General features: G+C 36.6%; 2 protein-coding genes across 3 annotated transcripts in view; one reads left to right on the top strand and one right to left on the bottom strand.

Moving 5' to 3' along the window:
• The window catches only part of LOC121324981 (BTB/POZ domain-containing protein KCTD16-like), a 43,441-nt gene extending 36,745 nt beyond the window's left edge, over positions 1-6,696 (bottom strand). The window contains exon 1 of the mRNA XM_041267241.1: positions 5,810-6,696. Within this exon, the coding sequence (XP_041123175.1) occupies positions 5,810-6,653 (844 nt within the window). The 5' untranslated portion in view covers positions 6,654-6,696. The remainder of the gene's footprint in view (positions 1-5,809) is intronic.
• An 11,520-nt stretch (positions 6,697-18,216) lies between these two features.
• Positions 18,217-22,250, top strand: yipf5 (Yip1 domain family, member 5). Of its 2 annotated transcripts, none has more exons than XM_041266676.1 (7): positions 18,217-18,300; positions 18,874-18,940; positions 19,511-19,633; positions 20,029-20,198; positions 20,611-20,756; positions 21,030-21,211; positions 21,669-22,250. In XM_041266676.1, the coding sequence occupies exons 3-7, from the start codon at positions 19,521-19,523 to the stop codon at positions 21,829-21,831; spliced, it is 774 nt and encodes a 257-aa protein (XP_041122610.1). In that variant the 5' UTR covers positions 18,217-18,300; positions 18,874-18,940; positions 19,511-19,520; the 3' UTR covers positions 21,832-22,250. The 2 variants fall into 2 exon arrangements, with proteins under 2 accessions (XP_041122610.1, XP_041122609.1); XM_041266675.1 differs by having other exon boundaries at positions 18,871-18,940.
• The last annotated feature ends 742 nt before the right edge of the window (positions 22,251-22,992 follow it).

The following is a 22,992-nucleotide window of genomic DNA, read 5'->3' as shown; positions in this document are numbered from 1 at the left end:
CTACGCTAGCCCTCTTGTAAATGCTCCCAGCTAAGTGATCTTGTATTCTTCACCATTTTTACAGTAACAGAGAAGGATAAAAAAAAATGAGACACCACCCCCCTTTTGGCTAAATTTGTCATGGATCACTTCCTACAACAGTGGGATACTAATTGAGATGCTACTTTTATGAAATCTTTGACGTTCACTCACTGGTAGATTACTCACCAAGATAATGGAGTCAATCTAAACAGTGGCACAGTCCCTTCATTGCCCCCCCTTGTTAACTCCCTTCATCACACAGTGATATAGCACACTTAGATGTTGTTGAGGACAGAATTAGGACATTCCACTTTGGGCATGTTGTTGATATGGGCAATTTCACTGACTAAGAGTCAAAACTGTACTGTAACTAACAGACATCATCTTCATGCATCCTCATTTTTTTGAAATTTGTATGATCTTGCGCTCATTCAGTGAAAAATATACAGCAATGTTTTTTGTACGTGTTGTAAGTTTGATCATTTCTGCTATATGGAGATATCCAGGATTACCTTAGCTGCTCACTGAGTCCCCCAAGTTCGTTCATAATAAAAATAATTAAAAAGCACATTCATAATGCAGACTAACATGAAACAGTGGAAGATAATATGTCAAAGTTAATAGAGCAAGGTGCAGAAAGATTAAAAAGTAGCTCTGTGTAACCAAGGCAGCTTTCCAAACTATTAATTGGCAAAGATTCAATGAAAGTTTGATGGATTTTGTTATTTATGCATATTGCTTCTGATTCATTATCATTTTAATTTTTAAAAAGTGGCTGATTTTCATCTGTCCATAAAGTTCATTATAAAGTTGTTGTTATGTTTTTATTTTTATTTTATTTTATGTGGATTATTTGACCTTCATAGTGGTGGATCTTATAACCATCCCTCTAAAGCTCCCAAACCTGTTGTATTTCTTTCCATTGTATTTGTTATTTTGTGTATTTAGTGATTTTAATAAGAGGGTCCGAAGAGTGATCTTTAACGGGTACCATTAAAGGTCCACGCCACCGTATTTAGACCCACTGCTGTTAAAAAAATTCTTGTACATGTTCTACAGATGTTTGTATTTAAGCCTTCTTCTGGTGTTTGTAGCTCTTATAAAATAAATTATGCCAAGAAATTCAACAGTGACCTGCTGCTGCCTATTACACTGAAAGTTTCACCCCTATTTTGATAATGGCACCATATCAATACCCCTGTAACATGAGTTAGTCCATTTCCATGGCAACAGATTCTACTATCTATTTTGTGAGATGTGGATGGAGAAAAATTAAAAACGTGTTGTCAAAAAAAAAGAAGTCATTCAGTAAAGAGAAAATATCAAGCAACAGCGTAGATTTCTGAAATATTTATTTTCTGTATATGAGGAGAAGAATGATGTACAAATGAAATCATATGTCCCTACAGTATGGATTGTGTAAAACTGAAGGGGAAAAAAATCACTTTTTTAAACACCAGTCAATCAATATCCCACAGATACATCTGTGTATCCTGGAAATCCACTCCTAAGCCCTTTGTATTGCTGAAATCTCATCTGGAATGAATTGCCTAGTTTAGTACAAGGTTATATTTTTATTAACATGCCAGCTTTTTCTGTAAAGGGTGAGCCTGCCTTTGTAATATATTTAGTTAGTAGGACATTAAAACAAACAGAAATAAAACTGCTAGCAGCAATAGGAGAAACAAGTCTGTCTGCAAACTTAACATAAGCACAGGCCTTTCTCTTGGGAATAAGTCTAAATGGATCCAATATTAACCCTATACAGCACAAGGTTGACCTGAGGCCGCAAACAGCTTACAATAGGGACAGGATTTTTAACCGATCTGAAAAAGCCATGCACCAGAGGTAGTATCTTTTGTATCTTGGAACATACTGATCAGTCTGTGACAAGGTCATGAGAAAGTCTTATACTGACATGAATTATGAAATTACTAGGCATATATTACTGAAATATAAATTATGTTGTTGTTTTGTTTTTGGTTTTTTTCCCTTGCACTGTTCAAGCTGCAATAGGAGCAAAAGAGCAACCAGTTTACAAACATAATAAAATGGCAGATTTAAATAACCCTATGGGAAAGTGCAGTGGAAATAAAATACCTTACCAGGCATACCTCATTTAGCGTGTGACAATTGCTCTGGTTCCTGAAAATGTTAATAATGAGAGCTTGTTGTTTCTAATGTAAATTGTATATTATGTTCCCTGTTGCAATGAAGTAGAACCAATATCGTAACAGACATTAGTGTACTGTAATATATTATTAGCTTGGTCGGATGGCAGAGAAAACTATGCCATACATCACAGCCACATGCGACAGGTCTTAGTGAGTGCACAAGCTTGCAGTGTGCATACTGCTTTTGGATGGATGTTTGGATTTTTGTTTCTATGAAAACTTCTGACTGTTATAATTAACTTTTGAACAGCTTGTTGGATTGATCTAAAAAGTTGTAAATTGCTTCATAATGGCAGGGGGATAAAACAGGCACAGATTTTTAGAACAAACTGTTCCCCTTAAAAAACCAACACCAGCAATTCAGGGGTATAATACCCTTTTGGGGTGGGTGGGTAGCTTAGGGGGTACATGGTAGCTGTTATGTCAACTGATTAATTGAAGTGTGGGATTTGTTCATTGCAACCCATACTGATAAGTTGATATTGATTATTTGGCACCGGTGGGAACTGATTTGTTGACCTTTAGAGCCATGGTTTATTATGATGAAGGGGCAAGGATGACAAGCCACTTCTCTCCTCAGTAGTGTCATTGTCAGTCCTTCATTTTACTGTGTATTTCCAAAGACTAAACAACTCATTACTATCGATTCTTTAAAACAGTAAAGTGCTTCTCCAGACTAACATTATAATGAGTCAGGCTTTGCTTATTTGCTTTCCATTTTAAACCAGGGTCTTTAATGGAAGAGTGACCTTGAGGTTAGCTAGTCTTTTGCAAATGGGTCATATATTACATGATATTTGATGGTGGTGAGGGGCTTATATCACATATATTTTATGCAAAAGTCAGGGTCTGTTGAATAGCATTTGTGAATCATCAGGAGAGATTTTGCACTGTGGCACTGTGGAAAAGCCCAGAAATTGATGCTGAATATTTGACATTACCATCAAAGTGTGTTTTAATTGTCCATATGGTGCTATATACAGTAGTCTCTGCATATAGGAACATCTCCTAAGAGAACACCCTTGTGGTGAAACAGATTTTTCATATTGTAAATGCTTTGCCAAAAGGAACAGGAACTTCACTTAAAAGAACACCTTTCTGGCAACGCTAGTGATTTGTTCCCAACTGATGCAGTATTGTTTTGTATCTCATAACTCATCATCATCATACTTAAATTCAAATTGTTTATTCAATCTTTTCAAATTTGACTTGTCATTGTGATAGTGTCTTGTGGCACACTGATTGGTTTAATCAATCTTACCAGAGCCGCTGTCATATCATTGCCTTGTTTTGTATTCTGATTTCCATGAGTGCACCGCATGTCTACAAAATGGCATGAAACAAACGACAAAGTGAGACGCTGTTTCTCTTGCTACAAAAAGTTGGAAATTGTTTGAGCTCCTGAAAAAAACATTGTTTTCCATTCTGGTGAGTTGCTTCACCAGTCTGTTAATTAATTTTGTACATGTCTTGAATATTGCTCCTGTAAAGGTATTCAAATGCAGCATCTAGAGCTGCTGCTCCATTTTTTAACGTGTGTAGGGGTGCTGTGTTAATTTAGTTCGATAGTTAGTTTCCTAACATTAGTTTGTTCTGTTACTTTATTATTATAGTTTATTAATATACACTTGCCTATTGCTTTTCTCTTACTTAGTCTGTTAATTTCAAACTTTATTTATTATTATTTAATTATTTAACAGACACTTTTATCCAAAGTGACTCCCAGAAACTGAACAAAATATAAAATACTATTTTTTTTAATGTTTCTTATAAGACTGAAAAAGAAAATAGAAAAAGAAAAAATAAGGATATGGAGAGAAAAGGCAGAAGACAATATGTGGATGCAAGTGTGTCAGGAAGTAATAAATATTTATTTATTGATTGATTCATATTGCGTCTGCTGGTCAGCTCTTAAAGAACACTTTGGAGAAAGAGAACTTTGCTTGCTTCTCTAGTGCAAGATATCAAATAATGATATCTACTAATGACTAGAATTGCACAAATAACAGGAGAAAGGAGGTGTACAAATACATACTGTAGATAACAGTAAGGAGCGGATGCTTCTTGGATAAATACCCAAGCTCTCGAGTGGCATTCAATTCTCATATCACACATGCATTATTCTCTATTTCTCTGGGCTTCAATGCATGAACCACGCAAAGCCGTTTACATTTTAAACTTCTAGAGTGGCCTCTAATAAGAAGCTAGATGACACTGTGCGGCTTTGCAGAAAGACAATAGAACAAGAGGCCAAGAATAGAATGGGAACACAGACTGCACATTCATCAATGTAAAAGGGGCGGGGTGTGTGGGGGGGGGGGGTGTTCCTCCACGGTAGACTGACATGCTTGCGGAAAGGCTGTAACAACTCAACCAAATGTAAACCTTGAGCACTAGGCATACATTTAAGCACAGCTTGCTGGAGAGGAATGGGGCTGGAATATTGTTTTGCTCCATTTTTCCTTTCTTGAGGAATAATACAAACAACTACCTACCAGCAACTAGCTAGTACTTTTTTTTTTTGCTTTCTGATAAACAATGAGGACTAATGGACACCATTTAAAATGAATGTAAAACCATAATGGCTAATGTACACCATAAAACTCCAGTGCAAATTGTGGGCCATATTCATAAAGCATTAGTGTGATTGAAAGCGCACTACAGTTCTGTGATACTGACTGAAGCGTATGTGTTATAACTGCTAATTTTGTTAATTTTTTGGAAATGCAAACCAATAAACAATAGGAGGGCGCGTTGAAAACACTTGGATACTAGCATAATGCTTTACATCAATTAATCTCCAAAAAAAACTCCAAAGTAAAAGAACAACACGCTTGATTATACATTTGAACATATGTGTTACTTCCACAGTAGACCTTGAGTATTTTTTTCTGTGGTAAAAATAGCTGTGTTTCTAAATTAATTAATATACTGTAGTATGTGGCTATCAACAAAATTAAATCATGTTAAAAAACAGAGGTGTCTGTTCTGTTTTGTTTTGTTACATATATATATATATAATATATTATTCATATATATATATATATATATATATATATATATATATATATATATATATTGATCTCATGTCAGTATGTCTATGATTCTGCATTGATTCAGTAATCTAAATCTTGTAATGTACAATGGCTGTAATGTACAATGGGACATTGAAAACAAAATAACATATCAGAACAATTCCACAAGTATTAGATTTTAATCTATATCTACATAACCCCATGTTGTCCTTTATGGTAATAAGCTATTTCAGTTACAGTATCTGTTACAGCTCCAGTATGAAGGATAAGACAAGTTTGCCTCCATGTGGTGACTTTTTAAAAAGTCAATTTTTATAAAACTCAGTTTGAAACATTACAGGGGCTGAAACATGTCTTGTGTTATGTTTCATAATAAAAGAAGTGCATATAAGGCACTGCACATTAAATCACATTTTATTAGAAGTTGACTAGGTTTTATTAAGACTAGAGGGTTATTAAACACACACACACACACACACACACACACACACACACACACACACACACATATACACACACACACACACAGATATATACCAGAATGTACATCAGTATTAGTATTGAAAAACAGGGACTTACGGTAGAAGACATATTCTGTGTAGCTGGACCAAATCTTGTCTTCTGTGTATTGATTAACAAAGGATGCTGTCACTGAAGAATTACAGGCAACCATCTGGAATCCAAACTCTGACAACATGTCAAAAGCTCGTTCCAGGTGTTTGAACTTGAGATAAAACCTGGATGTATACTTCTCAGATGGCCTGTCCGGGTCCCTGCTCTCATTCAAGGTATCCCCAAAGATCTCCTTGGCTAAGGCTATCCTTCCACAAATCAAGATTCTTGGTACCCTTCGGAACTTGGCATCAGCTTGACTCTCTCGGCCCATGGTGCAAGACCCTCTATACCCGACCGTAATAAAGCCATTTTTCCTATCAGCAGGCATTAATGAAGACGGTGGACATATCCTTTGATCGCTACCTTGCGATGCCTCCTCGAAGTCACTATGAAATAGGTCATCTGGGCTTTGCTTAATGTCATCGGGGGTTAAGATTTTGACCAACCCGGGCAGCAGGAAATATTCCGCCTCTCGTTTCAGTCTTCCTCTTTCTGGAAAGTGGTCGGGGAGAACAACTTGCTTGTCTCTGAGATAGTCCAATATGTAACGAAATAAAAACCCGTCCCTGTCAATGAAGTATCGTCCCTTGGTGTCCCGTGGCAAGTCATTGGTGAGATCCTTTTTTGGGGAGAATATCTTTCCAAATAGGGAGTTGGGAATGCTAATTAGAGTGGTGTGGCGGGTGAAGTAGACTTGCCCACCCACATTAAGCTCTATAACATCGGAGAAAGAATTCTGAACAGACCCCTGTTCTTTTGTCGGGGGGTAAGTCCTACAGTTCCCAGTAAAAGCCATTGTTTCAGTCATACACACAAAAATCTTCGATCCGGTGTCTACACCGAAAACTTGGGAAAATGTATCTGGCACGTTTTAAAAAAAAAAACACCACTCGGTTTTTATTCTGTTAAAAAAAAAAAAAAAAAAAAAAAGATCACTAGGTTAGAGAACAGTGTGCGATCTGTTCATAACATAATAATGTCCAACGGAATGGTTAGTCCAGCTGTGAGTGTCTGATTTTTTTTTTTTAAGAATTCGACGTCACACACAAAATATCAATGTATCAATTACTTGCCCTTAAAAAAAGTTATTGATAAACAATAAAAGAAAAATACTGAAACAGGTTTTTCACGTTTAATTCTGAAAATGAATGTTCTGTTTCCTATAAATTTGATGTCAGCTGTTCTATGTCTATTTTCACCCAAGAGCAACCAAATGAGTAAAAAACGATTACTCAAAAGCATCAGTGTGCAGACGCTAAATCCTATAAATATAAATAACTAGGATTTAAAAAAGCAGGAGTTGTTTGTTCTCTTGTCGTTTTTTTTTTCATTTGCAGTAACCACTAAAGCATACAACCAGGTAATAAAACATGCTCACCTTAGTGCTGTAAGATCTTAAATATTCCCCGTTAAAAAAAAAAAAAAAAACTAAACCCTTTCTTTTGTTTTTGTTTCTTTTATAAATAAGATAGTCTTTGAGCAGGGACGCTTCCATACAATGGAAATAATCCCGTTTTCATTAACATCGATCTCGACTGGTCCCAAATAACTTCAAACAATGGCACACTAGGTATTCAAATGATATGGAATACCTCCTTGAAAAATAAATAAATAAATAAATAATACTTCCTTAATTCTCTCCGAAACTGATCAAACTTGATACCTCCACGCGCATCCTGTGTTAAAAGAATCAACGCATGTTGCTCGCGGGTCCAGGGCTGTGATAGGAACAGCAGATGTGGCAGCCCTGCTCTGCAGATAGCTAGAGTTCAGCCCTGCTCTGCAGATAGCTAGAGTTCAGCCCGGCTCTGCAGATAGCTAGAGTTCTGCGCTGAGCTCCACTGACACTCTGGGAGCTGAGCAGGGTGGTACTGAGGTCTAGCAAAGCAGTTGCTGTTGCTTGAGCAATGCTAGGAGAAACCATCCTGGGGAATAAACTCTTACATCATCTTAAAGGAAAATGCTATCAAACTACCCCGCCTCCTCGTGTTTGCTGTGTTTTTTTCCGTCTTTTTGTGGGCTTTGTTACATATTCTATTAACACCAGAGATAGGATATATATATATATAGTTTTGATTTTTTTTTTTTTTTTTTTTTTTTTTGGGGGGGGGGGGGGGGGGGGTACAACGCTAGGGGGGGGGGGGCAAATAATAAAATTAAGAAAATGACAAAAGCATAACTAGCTCATGTGCCCTGGTTACTGAAATGCGATTCATACCTTTACCAAACACAAATACATACATACATAAATAAATAAATTAAAGATCAGTTCATTTGCAAATGCTGGTTTATATAGGTTGCTATGTGTTATTCAATTCTTTCTCCAGACGTTTCATGAGCTGTGAATTACGTTGTAAACGCTGAAACCCGGCACAGAATTTCAGCACCATGGACAGTAACTCGTTATATTGGCTCTCCAGTCCCCAGAATTTTGTTATCACGCGCTCGGTTTAGAGTTAGAGCTCCACACATTGCATTCAACTCGAGTTAGATGATGTAATTTAGAGATAGTTGGGAGATTTAAACCGATATTCTTATCACGTTGTGTATGTTATTATTTTTTTTTGGTTTTGTTTGTTTGTTTTATAAATTTATATTTTAAGTTAGTCTGTATAATGAAATGTTCCCAAACAGTGGATTTCAACACATCTTATTGTACAGAATTGTTATAATTTAGATATTTCACCTTCAGCTTGCTGTGTGAAATCACATACGTTAGATCGTATGCATCTGACGAGAAAATACCAGGGCATAGGTTTAACCTTTTAATCTAGAGCGTTGCATTTTCTGCCAATACAAGAAGTAATTGATAATGTTAGGGCTAAACTTAGGCAAGTAGACAACAATGATTATGGCACTAATGAGAAAATGGATTTTAAAACCTCACGTAGCACTCTTTAAAGGTCAGATGGGACATGGAAAGCAGTGGTGTTCTAATCAAATGACCGAAAGCGTCACAAATAAAAATTCCCCTTACTCTGCTTGTCAGAACGTCTTCAATTAGGATAACCTTAAGGAGAAATGTTAAATGTTACAATTGCGTGGCTCTATCCAGTTAATTTCATGGTGTCTTTTAGCAGCTTTGAGTGAGCCCACTTACACTTAGCACTGCATGCTTGTATCTTTATTATGACGTTTGATACAGTTGCAGGGTAAAGGGTTACACTTCCATCCAAGTCTGATTCAAAACCTTATCAGAGAAGCTTACTGACGCATGCAAAGCCAACAGATGTCGGCTACAAGCAAACTTCAGCTATTTGGAGCCCTGACCCCGAAGTCGATAAATTCATAGTACTGTCTGAGAGAAAGAAATCACTTTTTTTTTTTTTGTTTGAGAAGCAGATCCCATCATGTACAGTAAGCATTACTAGAGGTATTACTATAAGTTATCAAATGTCGTTCCCTCCAGCTGTAAGTGTTGCATGAAGCATATTCATTCGGACCTGCTTGTTAAAAGGCCATGGTCTTTGCAGCAAGAGCAATGGTTCAATGAATTCATTACTGAAAGTTAAAATCTCAACAGCTACTATGGCTGTGAGGACATTTTTTTAAACTGCTTCCTGGTCTTGTAAAGAATCTACTAAAAGCGAGAGAACATGGGCACTGTTTTTTTTTTTTGTTGTTGTTGTTTTCTATGACAGATAATATGGGACAATTTTCTAGCTGCCAGTTATTTTCAGTAATTTATGGCAACCGTAGTTTATAATGCAGTTTTGCAGCACCTTATGGCTAATAATAACTTAAGTTCTTATGAGTGTCATTTTTCTCTTGTCAACCTATTATATCCAATATGACATTCATGATAATGGAATGTGAGTAACATAACACTGACTATGTATTGTCTTGACCTTTCAGAGTATTTTTCATGGTCAGCCTTTTTAGACTAAAGTAATTCTATCTAATATAATAATAATAATAATAATAATAATAATAATAATAATAATAATAATAATAATAATAATAATAATAATAATTCCTTAAATCTTAGCCATTTTGAACTTTCATTAAAATGTGCATTTTTAAAAGAAATGCATGTTGTAGCACTCATGTATTTAACTTTTAAAACATAATATCTGCTATTACTTCATCTTAGAGGAAGCTTTCAGTTTCAATACCTTATTCTTGGGTCATTTCCCCACATCAGTGTTTTCACAGTCAAAGCATGCTACTGGCTGAAAGCATGCCAGTCAATAGAGGAAGCATCTGATTGGTTATAGACAGGAAAGAAGCCAATGAAGGGGTAGGGTGGGTGGGTGGGTGGGTGGGCAATTTCACTATCTAGGTGAAATGAACCAGAAAGCACAAGACAGTCAAAAAGCAAGCTTTCTTTAACCTAGCATAGAACCAGATATCAGGTTTGCTATAATATGTGTTTCTTTCGAAACTGCACATTTGAGACCTATAAAAAGACCTATAGGCAGAGACATTTTATGGAAATATTTTGCTAAATTCATTTACTATGACACATGCACATGACCGGTAAATATTTCCTTTGTGTATCACTCTTTTCATTATTTTTGCGTTCTATCCTTCTACCAATAACCCATCTGGCATGAGGGAAGAGCTTTACCCTTTGGCAAAAATGACTGTTTGTTAAAAGAAAACATATTGAATGACAAGATAGCATCATATTATTATTATTTCAGTTATGTAATTTCGTAAGTACTATAAAGTTATTGTTTTAACTACATAGTAAAGATATTATAGGGTGTATTTTTTGGTTGTGTTGTGTATTTCTAGCAAAACTGTCTTGAATTGACATATAGGGACCTCTTCAGAAAGCTTCATTATCATGTTAAAATTATCTAAAAGGAATAAAGGTTTTGTTCAGTTTATTATACATTCTTGACTTGCAGAATTCATAAAGAGCAACTGTTACAAAAATGCAGCCGTTTCAGATAACAGGCACTTCATCATTTTGGAATCAGATGTGACTTTAATGTGACAGAAGGAAAGTGAAGCTAATACTGCAAATAAGATTCATTGAAACACATTCCTCCAAATGACTTACTATTACCCACTGAATGCAATATAACCTAGTGGTAAGCAATACAACCAGAGCTTAGCTTCAGATTATTTTTTTTGTTGTTGTTGTAATGTACTGATTGATGATTTGCTTATAGTACGCTTTGTAATCACTATAATCCCAGGTCTAGTCTTGTACCAAGATGTATTCAAAAATCAGTAACAAACATTTTGAATAAAAAAGTACAACTGGTTTCCCCCTCCAGTAATGTTAACCGATCTCCCTATTATTCATGCAACATAAACAAGCCTGTCTCCCGTTATTGTGTTTCTTATCTCTATCGGTTTTCTCTATAATGAAATGCTAATAGCTAAGAAAGATTTTCAGAGAAAGCTTAATTGAAGAAATCTTTAAAAAAAATCAGCAGTGCCACTTCAGTACCTATTTCATTGCTCAGTGAACATATTATTTCTAAATATAGGACTGGGGTAAAATACAACCTTTTGATAGTATGACATCCTAATGAAAATGCTTCCATATATTATTCAGAAAGAGTGTGATGTATTTTCGAGTCTGTGCTCTATTTCCTGTTTAGTTCATACTCAAATGGGAACAGGATGTGCACGAGTCTGTGTGCAATCAATTGTAACTAGGCCACTGCTGTAATCATTAATAAATGCAAAGTATGTCTGTATAGCTTATGTTTTTTTTTTTAAGGATGCTTTCCTGTGCATCCACAACTTCAATGATGGAACACGTTAGTTAAGTTCTTTTCTTATATAAATACGTGCATTAACTTACCTTTTGTTCACATATAAAGTACATGAATCGCTAGTTTCTAGCTGTCTGTAAACCCATTAACCTGTGTGTATTTCTATTCTGAATTCAAGCAGTAACTGCTACCATTGTGCATTTTACTAATTTTATCAGTGTAGGTTAGTATGTTAAAGAGCAACTTGGTATCTTCATGAATATATTCTTCACGTGTTCATGTAGGTTCACTTTGTGTCAGTTTCTGTTTCAGTCATCATGTCTGATGTTTAAAATAACAAAGCATGTGGCCTCAATATACAGCTCTTAGAATGATGTCTGTGAAGTACTGTACATCTGGTAGACACATGAAGCACCATTAAACCTGTCAATCTGGTGGTGGAAGTGGTGAGTCTTAAAGTGCATGTTTGCATCCTGGCTGTGCAAAATAGGTCGGTCTTCACTGGGGACTCTGAAGGGAGAGTCTCATTGGCTCTGTCGCTCCTGTGGGTTAGAAAATGCAAAAGCATCAGGGACTGTTTGATTGTCAGGGACAGTGAACGCTGCTGGCCAGGTGCCCAGTGAGCTCAAAGGGGAGCAACTGCAGGGCTGGCCTTTGTCTTCCAGAGGTCGGTAGCTTGCTGTCATCCACTTTCGAGAAAAGGAAGCTGGCTTGGTCATGGGATTGGAAGGCACCCACTAAATCATCAGGTCTCCTGAGCCATGTGGGGGATTGCTGTGGTGAGGGGAAAAGTGATTGGGCAAATTGGGAGAAAATCGGGGGTAAAATAGTAATTGGACACACTCAAGCAAAAATTAAAAAAAAAAAAAAAAAAAAAAAAAACTGTCCTTAGTGGGTGTAAAACTTTTAATATGATTTTAAGAGGTCAGCTGAGGCCACAGGGGTTTTAAACTGTCAAACGTCACCAATATGTGATGACAGAAATGGAAAAGGATGCAAAGTGAGTCTAAAACAGAATTTAAAATAACTAAATACCTCATGTCCATACCAAATTGCTTCTTAAGGTGCTTTTTCCGATGGGCCGCCTCTTCTACTCAGGTTCATGCTGATTTCCAGGTACAAGCTGGAGGAATGCTCTATATAAATCTGGGCTTAAGCTCCCAAGAGGAGTGCACAGCTAGTTTAGTGGGAAAGCACAAAAACATATGCGGTTACCTTTAATATTCAAACATCACAGCTTTTCATTGGATTTAAAAATAAAACAATCCTGAGAAGTCTGAGAAAACTTCTAGCACATTTGTCATGTTTAATTAGAGAGCCTTGTTCTTTCCCTGTTTGTAATTGAGCTACTGCAGATCTGATGAGGTGTGTTTTAATGGCTCCACTGTGGCTTTTGTTCAGTAACTAATGGAAGTGGAGGTAAAAGTGCTTTTAAAAAGTTCCATTACAGGTATAGACAAAAGAACATCTTGGGACTGCAAACTGTGTAGATAAACTATGCACTTGTATAGTTAGTTTTGTATATACAGTAGCTGCTAGCAGGACAACAACTAAAAACAAAAGACTTTGGGTCTGATTTTCCACTGTGGGCAAATTGTCCATGTAATACATTTACAAGGAAAAGGGTAATTTCCCTCAGATAGGGTAAAAAATAGACCTTTACACTGTATGTTAAATACAAATGCCTTATCATAATTCTGTATCATTCTGAGAGCTCAAGGATCTAAAATAGCAGGAGCCAGGCAGTACAGTCTGGTTGGTGGTACAGAACACAACTTTAGACAAGGATAACTGTTGTCAGAAGATGATAAATGGATAGGCTTGAGATCATCTGAAGCAAGCAACCACCCCAGACACCAAAACAGTCATGTACATGTAACTGATATCCAGCAAATGCAAACCACTGACCAAGGCATTATCCAAAACATCAGTGCTTGACTTGCAGCATACGACTTACCTACTGATCGCTGGGATACTACATAGTTACATTTCTAATAAACTGCTCTTGGTTTTAATGCTGTCCTGTGAGGACATAAATCAGAGAGTTGCCTGATAAATAATGCAAAGTATCTTATCTAAGATGCATCAGTGAAATCTGGGGGTCAAGAAGAGCTACTTCCTTGTAGTGACTCCCGGGCAACATCTCTGACGGCAAAAAGCTCTTCAAATCGAACTTACCATACAATGCTTAAGCAAAGCAATGTTGGGCTTGGTTAGTACTTGGATGGGAGACAACCTAGGAATACTGAGTGCTGTAGGCTGCATGTTAAGCTCATATGAATATATATATATATATATATATATATATATATATATATATATATATATATATATATATATATATATATATATATATATATTGTAAGGTACCAGGGAGGGGGTTAAAATCCTTCCCTGCTAAAAACCTTGTGAGAATGCACATTTGGGTGTTATGGGGTTTAATTGTGTAATTGTTTTAATGATTTAGTTAATCCCCTGCACCTGGTCGTAATTATAAATTAGAGACAGGTGCAGGGTATTTAAGAGAGGTAGCCAGACTGATTGGGGCTGCTGAGGAAAGAGCCCGACTGTGTGTATGTGAGAGCAGTCGCATCAAAGGAAGGTATTGTGTGGAACGCGAGTTTGAGTTTTTGTGTGACAGGTAAACCGCTTAGCCGTCCTGTGGTTTAGTGAGGAACTAGTCTATATTTAGTCAGAGCTCCAAGAGGGAGCTAGGTGTTTATTTGTTTTGTTTAATTTATTTGATTTGTGTTTATTAAAAGTGCGTGTCAGCGCCGTAAAAAATAAATTATTGTGTCCTGGGTCTATTTAAAGGGGCAACGAACTCCGTGAGTGCGAGGATCGTTTACAATATATATATATATATATATATATATATATATATATATATATATATATATATATAGTGTGAAGTCTCTTGAAAGATGGTAAAGAACAGTTGAATGAACAGAGGAAATTATTGGAATGTGCCAGAGAAAAGGAATGGAGTTCTCCTTGCAGAATACTGTTGACCCTTTATATCAAACATTACTAGTATAAAACATTGTCTGTTTTTACAGCAAGAATACTGAGTTTGAACAAGATGCCTTTGGCTTAGGAAACACTTTTAACTTTAGCACAAAACTTTACCGTACGTCTCTTTGCAAACGTAATACCATAATACCGATCCACAAAAAGGGAAACAAAACTGAACCAGGTAACTACAGACCAGTAAGCCTGACTTCTATTATATGCAAACTTATGAAAACTATAATAAGATCCAAAATGGAAAATTACCTATATGGTAACAAGGTCCTGGGAGACAGTCAACATGGTTTTAGGAAAGGGAGATCGTGTCTAACTAACTTGCTTGATTTTTTTTGAGGATGCAACATCGATAATGGATAATTGCAAAGCATATGACATGGTTTATTTAGATTTCCAGAAAGCTTTTGACAAAGTCCCGCACAAAAGATTAATTCTCAAACTGAACGCAGTTGGGATTCAAGGAAACACATGTACATGGATTAGAGAGTGGTTAACATGTAGAAAACAGAAAGTACTTATTAGAGGAAAAACCTCAGAATGGAGTGTGGTGACCAGTGGTGTACCACAGGGATCAGTATTAGGTCCTCTGCTATTCCTAATCTACATTAATGATTTAGATTCTGGTATAGTAAGCAAACTTGTTAAATTTGCAGACGACACAAAAGTAGGAGGAGTGGCAAACACTGTTGCAGCAGCAAAGGTCATTCAAAATGATCTAGACAAGATTCATCACTGGGCAGACACATGGCAAATGACATTTAATAGAGAAAAGTGTAAGGTACTGCACGCAGGAAATAAAAATGTACATTATAAATATCATATGGGAGATACTGAAATTGGAGAAGGAATCTATGAAAAAGACCTAGGAGTTTTTGTTGACTCAGAAATGTCTTCATCTAGACAATGTGGGGAAGCTATAAAAAAGGCCAACAAGATGCTCGGATACATTGTGAAAAGTGTTGAATTTAAATCAAGGGAAGTAATGTTAAAACTGTACAATGCACTAGTAAGACCTCATCTTGAATATTGTGTGCAGTTCTGGTCACCTCGCTATAAAAAAGATACTGCTGCTCTAGAAAGAGTGCAAAGAAGAGCGACCAGAATTATTCCGGGCTTAAAAGGCATGTCATATGCAGACAGGCTAAAAGAATTGAATCTGTTCAGTCTTGAACAAAGAAGACTACGTGGCGACCTAATTCAAGCATTCAAAATTCTAAAAGGTATTGACAGTGTTGACCCAAGGGACTTTTTCAGCCTGAAAAAAGAAACAAGGACCAGGGGTCACAAATGGAGATTAGACAAAGGGGCATTCAGAACACTTTTTACACAGAGAATTGTGAGGGTCTGGAATCAACTCCCCAGTAATGTTGTTGAAGCTAACACCCTGGGATCCTTCAAGAAGCTGCTTGATGAGATTTTGGGATCAATAAGCTACCAACAACCAAACGAGCAAGATGGGCCAAATGGCCTCCTCTCATTTGTAAACTTTCTTATGTTCTTATGTTCTCTCATCGAAGAAAACCCAAGTTTCAAAATCCACTCCTTCAGTAAGACCAGCAGGGCAGTTGTAAATCTTTGAAAAATGGAAGCAGGCTGAAGATTATCACATGTTAGAAGCCTGCAAAGTAATTGGTTTTTAGTTTGTTATTATAAACATTAATAGAGCTAAGTCATGGAAAATGGTTAGTTTACACTACAATACAAAATGTATCAAGTGTACATTATGATGTTTGTTTGCCATTAAAACAAAAGCCAACATTAACCTGTGTAACAGTCTGCAAATAGATAAATAAATAAATAAGTTACCAAATGTAGCAACTATTAATAAAGTTGTTTCTATGACCTCACACCCGTTCTCCTGATAACTATATCCAGCTATTGTATGTTGTTTTTGCTGTATGGTTATGGATACCATACGTATGTCTCAGAATATTACAAAACTATAATCAAATAACTAGATAATATAATTCAAGGTATGTTAAGCTCTCTCTCTCTCTCTCTCTCTCTCTCTCTCTCTCTCTCTCTCTCTCTCTCTCTCTCTCTCTCTCTCCACACATGCAGAAATAACAAACAACCGCCCCCTGGTGGTAATGTAATAAATAGCAACATTCAGAAAAGTACTCCAATTTAAAATGTATCTGAAAGCAGTTTTGAAAGCTACTATAAATTATCCAAGAAAACCGTACAAATTTTAAAACAAAAAATAGGAAAACTTGCCTGATACCCTTCTACTGGCTACCCATAATGTTCCTCCAAGAGCACTAGCTCTGACAGCATACAGTATGACACATGGACGTGATAGTGAATCTGAATCATCTTTCCATGAGGGCAATTGGAAGGACTGAAGTGTGAGATGCTGCAATGTTGCAAGAAGATACACAGCAGCTTAAAGATTCGGTAAACTGTCTCCGAGTTAATGTGCCTACCGAGGCACCCAGAGTTCCTGAGACATCTGAATCTGCTTGTCAGAATGCCAGCAGCTCATTTCAAGACATCTCGGAGGCTGTTTGCCAATGTGGAATTGTTAAAGTAATCATTGCCAACATAAGCCTTATTAGCAGGGCAACACCACGACCCCATAAAATAGAAATAGGTTCCTTCTACAGCTTCCTTGTCAAAAAATTCTGATTGGGAGGAATCGTGAATTTAAGCTGTAGCAGTCATGCCCACGGGCAGGGAAGTTGGCAGCAGCATGTGTAATCCTACACCTACATCCCTGTAGATTTATACAACCATTATCATTTGGTACCGTGACAGTGACATGCATGCACTATTCATGTATAGCTTCCAGGATATTTTGGCATGTATTCAACTTGATTGTCTGTAGCTGCTTTGCGGTATTTTGAAAGGGCTTCAGCTGAAACGAGAACAATAAGCCCTGAATCTCTTTCGGCCGTGCAAGATTTCGGTTTGTCTAGAACACAGAGTCACGTGATTTACATGTGGTAACGTCTTTTAGAACGGTATAAGAGTTTAGTAAATCGCAGCGCTTTCTATAGAGTAATAGCTGTGCTCCCCCGGTTAATTTGGGTTTATTGTGCTGGAGAGGTTGCTAGGCACCGCTATGGCTTTTGCCGAGGGAGATTGCTTGCAGAATTTCAACTCAATTTACAGGTGAAAAATCTGGCATCTGTGAGATAGTCCCCATTCCATGTCAATATTATACTCGAATAGGAAGTGTTTTTCTCTTTTTCTCTTGGTGACTTAAAAACTACGATACAAAAATACTTCTTGAATTAAAAGGGCTTATCTGTACATTTTCTTACTTTCTTTCCTTCTTTCTTGCTTTCTTTTTTCTTTAGGCTTTCGCTACTGGAAAACAGGAGTTGTGTTTTTCATGAGTGTGTATTACACTAAAAACTTAAAAAATAAGTGTGACTTTTCAATGGACTGGCAAGGCTTTTAATTAAACAATGGCAAAATGATATGATTCGATTCTACACAGCACAGTAGTATGGGTGGGTGGGCAAACGTTACAGTATGCTAACTCCTGAGTCTTTACCAAAGTTAAGAAACTCATGAATTGCTTGCTCTCTAGTATCCAAGATCTGTTTATTTGCCTGCCGTCCGCTAGGTGGCAACGTGCTGTTACACTAGCAAGGAGGCTCACCGCAGTCTGAATGTACCCGCCCACATTTGCCTTGCTCTACGTGACCCGGAAGAATATTTCATTCGCTCTTGACACGTCGCACCAAAGCTAGAAGTGCATATTGAAAGGAAACTGCTGGGAGGGTCAGCTTTGAATTAAAGGTATCGGTTTATCATTCAATGAATTAATGATAAAAGGCATGTTTAAGTAGTTGAACTGTCGTTCCGAATATATTTGTCGTTTTGCATTGTTTACATACGGATAATGAAATGCCGGTGATAATGTCCAGTGTCCTGTGTAATGGCACTTGGTTTATTCTGTCATTAAGATGTGAAGTGATATGCGCGAAGAAGATCATGTGGGTTTGTTTTAGTCATATAAAAACAAACAAAACAACATTAATTTACAAAATACCCAAATATCACCGTTATATGAGCCCGGAAGCATTCATTACGCAGTGTGCTATAATGTTTGGCTTAGTATTGCTCATTGCTACATGCAACCAACCACCCAACAAACAAACAAAGTATGTAAAGGTAATATTTGCAAAATATAATTTAGCGTGCATTATTTTTAAGTTACACAAAAAAGTGATTGACATGTCGTCAGTGGAGTTTTGAACAGACATGTTTACACAGTGTAAGGTTGTCTGTCTTGCTGCTTCCGTTCTGCCAAATCACTTTTTTTTTTGTTGTTGTTGTTTTTTTTTTTTTTTTTTTTTTAAATCTTAGCAGGTACCATTCTGAGAACACTTATTGGACCCGATCCAGGATAAAGCTTATAGGAGACTGTCTAATAAGGGCAAGTAACGTGTTTTTTTTCTTTTTACATAGTTCAGCAGAAGTGAGACCAGACACCAAGCTCTGAGTTTTGTGACGCTAATACGTTGTCTTCACTTGGGGATAAATGAAATGATTAACGTGAATGTTTTTTGTAAATAAGAATACGTTTTATATTAATCTTTATTTTTATATATCACCTCTCATAGTGGACCACCATCACAAAGCGCTTTAGAGGTAGGCTGTGAACAGTGCATTATATGCAGAGTCACTTACAATAGGGCATTTGATTTAACATGTCACCTGTAGGATGGAGCACAAGGAGGTTAAATGACTTGCTCAGGGTCACACAGTGAGTCAGTTGCAGAGGTGGGATTTGAAACAGTGACCTTCTGGTTACAAGCCCTGCACTTTAACCACTGGACCACACTGAATAGTACTATATCACTGTCGTAGTATAGCTGTTTTTGTTAACATTTTCTAATGTAAAATGAGGGCTTTGTTGAATACAACAACAACAAAATCCACTACGTACAATTCCTGTGATGTTTAAAAGTGATATACCAGTGAACGGTTTACATTTTCTTTACAGGCTGTTTGAAATGTCAGGCTTTGACAGCTTAAACCCAGATTTTTACCAGACGAGCTACAGCATTGATGACCAAGCACAGGGCACCTATGACTCCAATAATACAGGGGATCCATACAGTAACAAGTACAGTTTATATATACACATATTCATTGTTTTAATTTATATGTTTTAGTTTAACACTATTAATATAACAGTTCACAATTTACTATCAGTTGGGCATTGTTTCACAAGTTACTTGTGACTACTTGTTTACTAAAATCCTGTCAAATGAAAACAGACTAGTAGGCCAGTAGTTTGTATGTGTCATTCAGCTTATGATATGTCTTGTTTTTGTTATTATTTTCAAGGCAATAAGTGTTAAAACATGATATCAGTATATGTATGTCATGGTGGACCACAATCTTTAACTGTCAGTTAAATTGGAACAGTGTTTTAGAAAAAAAAAAAAAAAACTTTTGTACAGTTATGTAAATCCTATATAAAAAATAAATATTCACATTTTATGTTTTTATGTTTAGGCAACAGTATGGCAATTACAACTATCCCCATCAAGGTGGGCATTCAACCCAGGGAGTAATGCAGCCACAGCAACCTTACACTGGACAGATCTACCAGCCAACCTTTACACCAACCACTCCACAGTCTGTCTATGGGTCCAGTTTTGAAGATGAGCCTCCATTACTAGAGGGTAAACACAAAGTTTATTTCTAGACACTTTTCTTTGAACTAACAGTGTGCACTAGTCAGGTGGTAGCTTTGATCTACAGCTGAACTCATTAGAGATTGCATTTGTATTGATTCTATATTAAACAAAGTGAACTGTTTTGTAAAAGTGTTTCTGTAGTGGCCAAGCTGTTCCTTCTTTTTGCACTTTAGTAATTGTGGCATTTGGGGAAAATATGATCAGATTGAACCTGAAATGAGCAGAGAACATCCTTTATTGAGTGTTAACAAAATATATCTGGTTTTGGGAGTGAAATATGTGAGAAATATCTGTTGCTTTACACTTAAACTATAGTCTGACTAAATGTTAAGAGATTTCCGCAGTTACAAAAATAAATTATTTTATAATGTTTTCCTTTAATTTTCTTTGCTTGCAGAATTGGGAATAAACTTTGACCACATCTGGCAAAAGACTCTCACTGTGCTCCACCCTCTGAAGATAGCAGATGGAAGCATAATGAATGAGACGGACCTGGCAGGACCAATGGTCTTCTGTCTCGCATTTGGGGCTACGTTGTTGCTGGTATGGTTTCTGTTACTAAAGTTGATTTTTAGCAGACACCTTAGCAGTTTTGTGTTGTGTTTAGTAAAGTCTGTTTCACAGTGGAATGGGACAATGTTTCGACCAGACAAGTTTTGACCTGGACGTTTAAGCGTATTTTCTGAATTGCCCTTGGCTAATACACTCCTAGCATTATATTTGTGATTTTTTGTAGTCACTTTCATTTTAGGCTTATATTGGGGCTTGTTATAGTATAAGATTTTCTTTTTTTTTTTTTTTTCTCTACCTTTCTAGGCTGGAAAAATACAGTTTGGCTATGTGTATGGAATTAGTGCAATTGGCTGCTTGGGAATGTACTGTTTGCTGAACCTAATGAGTATGACAGGAGTCTCATTTGGCTGTGTGGGCAGTGTCCTGGGCTACTGTCTGCTGCCAATGATTATCTTGTCTAGCTTCGGTGTGCTGTTTTCACTGCAGTAAGTATAACAAAATGCTATAATACAGAGAAAAACAACTGAAGTAATATTTCATTGCACTTTGCAATTTACCAAATGCAGGCAGGCAATCCAAAGTTTAAGGTGTAGTGTCCCAAGAAAAATATCTAAATGTAAAAGTTGTACTTTTTAATAAACAAATCACAGTTGGGTGGAGTCAAGCTAATTGAATCCCCAACATCTTTTCAATTTAAAAGAAACGCAGGGAGGTCCAGAGGCTGTGTACTAAGTCAAAGGCTTAGCTTAAAGTCTCTGGTAAGCTTAGTTAGTTGAAGGGACTGTGTTTAAGTAGTTCATTGTCAGGAAAGAAAGCATGAGCTCAAACTTGCTACTATTATTAATCATGTGAAATGTACAGGTTTAAGTTCAGCGGAATTGGTATTGCTTCACTGAATATTTAAGTTCCAGTACTCTAACAGTTGTTTGTTTCTTATTGCAGAGGAATGGTGGGAATCATCATCACTGCTATGATTATTGGATGGTGTAGTTTTTCCGCTTCCAAAATTTTCATCTCTGCTTTAGCCATGGATGGACAACAGCTTTTAGTGGCATATCCCTGTGCTCTGTTATATGGAGTCTTTGCTTTGATTTCAGTGTTTTAAACTGATAATTGTAAGTTGTTGGACTAAAATAGGACAAGCAACCAAATGTACACCCACCTGGCAATGAATTAGTGGCTCATCGTTCAGCCTGCTATAAAGGTGGGCACATTCCTTTTGAGCACCTGAGGGATCAACTCAAATGAATACATGCACATCATGTAGCATTTTTCGCTCTTTTTTTTTTATTTTTTTTTTAAAAGAACGTCCAGATTCTAATGCCGTGGCAGTAGCTTAAATTTTTTGGTACAATGCTATATACAAAACTAATATACAGAATGCTCCCAATACTTTTCTGTTAATTAATTGTGGCCTTTAGAAATCCAGTCCTTCACCACGTTGTTAATATATGATGAAATTGTGTCGGAATGTAGATTTTTATCATAAATAAAACCGTATTGTTGTGGTTTTTGTATATGTCACTATGCTTATATAAATCAGCTTCCTCACAATCAGTCCCAGGATAGGCTTAGTATGGGTTTAATGTTTTAATCCTAAATTCTAAGACGACATTCATTCAGATTTGAGCCTTTTTAAATTTGTTTCAGGTGGTCAAGTTTTCTAAGTGTTGACAGTCGAGAATTGTCCTGAAGTCAGAAATAATATGTAATATACAAGTCTGAGGTGCACTTTGTAGCTACTATTCGTCAGGTAGACACAGTGGTGGTACACCAGTGTTCCAGAACGTGTGCATGGTTATCAGAAAACCCCAGATTCAGGGCCTTCAGTTAAAATATTTTCGGTGTCTTTCCAGTAATGCTCTGTAATTTACCAACCCTACTACATGCTTATCTTTTTCTGTATATTAGATCAGTCACCAGGGTAAATCACAAAATGTATAGATTTAGGTTCATTACTTTGTTTCTATTTAAGTAGAATTTAGCCCAGTTAATTTTTTATAAAAAAAATATGTAATAAATAAGATGCTGCCAGGATGGAGAACAATACAGAAGTGATCACTGTCAATTTTAGGAAAAGTTGTCAATGATCTACTTTACCACTGAACTTGCCTGTACTATTCCTCCCCCTCCCCAGATGCATTGACATTCTTGCAGAAATGTTATGGTTTAATATAAATACATTTAGATGGTGCTTTAAAAAGTGGTTTATTTGTAAATGCATTTGAAGCAAATTAATAACGTTTGGTTAACATGGTCTCAGTGT

This window comes from Polyodon spathula, chromosome 12 (genome assembly GCF_017654505.1).
Source record: "Polyodon spathula isolate WHYD16114869_AA chromosome 12, ASM1765450v1, whole genome shotgun sequence".
Lineage (NCBI taxonomy): Eukaryota > Metazoa > Chordata > Actinopteri > Acipenseriformes > Polyodontidae > Polyodon > Polyodon spathula.
This window is presented reverse-complemented; position numbering and strand designations above follow the sequence as displayed.

Bases quoted from the DNA above. Each gene is read 5' to 3' on its own strand.
- yipf5 (XM_041266676.1), top strand. From the start codon at position 19,521: ATGTCAGGCTTTGACAGCTTAAACCCAGATTTTTACCAGACGAGCTAC. The intron at 19,634-20,028 runs GTACAGTTTATA...TTTTATGTTTAG, and splicing joins GGGGATCCATACAGTAACAA to GCAACAGTATGGCAATTACA. The intron at 20,757-21,029 runs GTATGGTTTCTG...CTACCTTTCTAG, and splicing joins TTGGGGCTACGTTGTTGCTG to GCTGGAAAAATACAGTTTGG.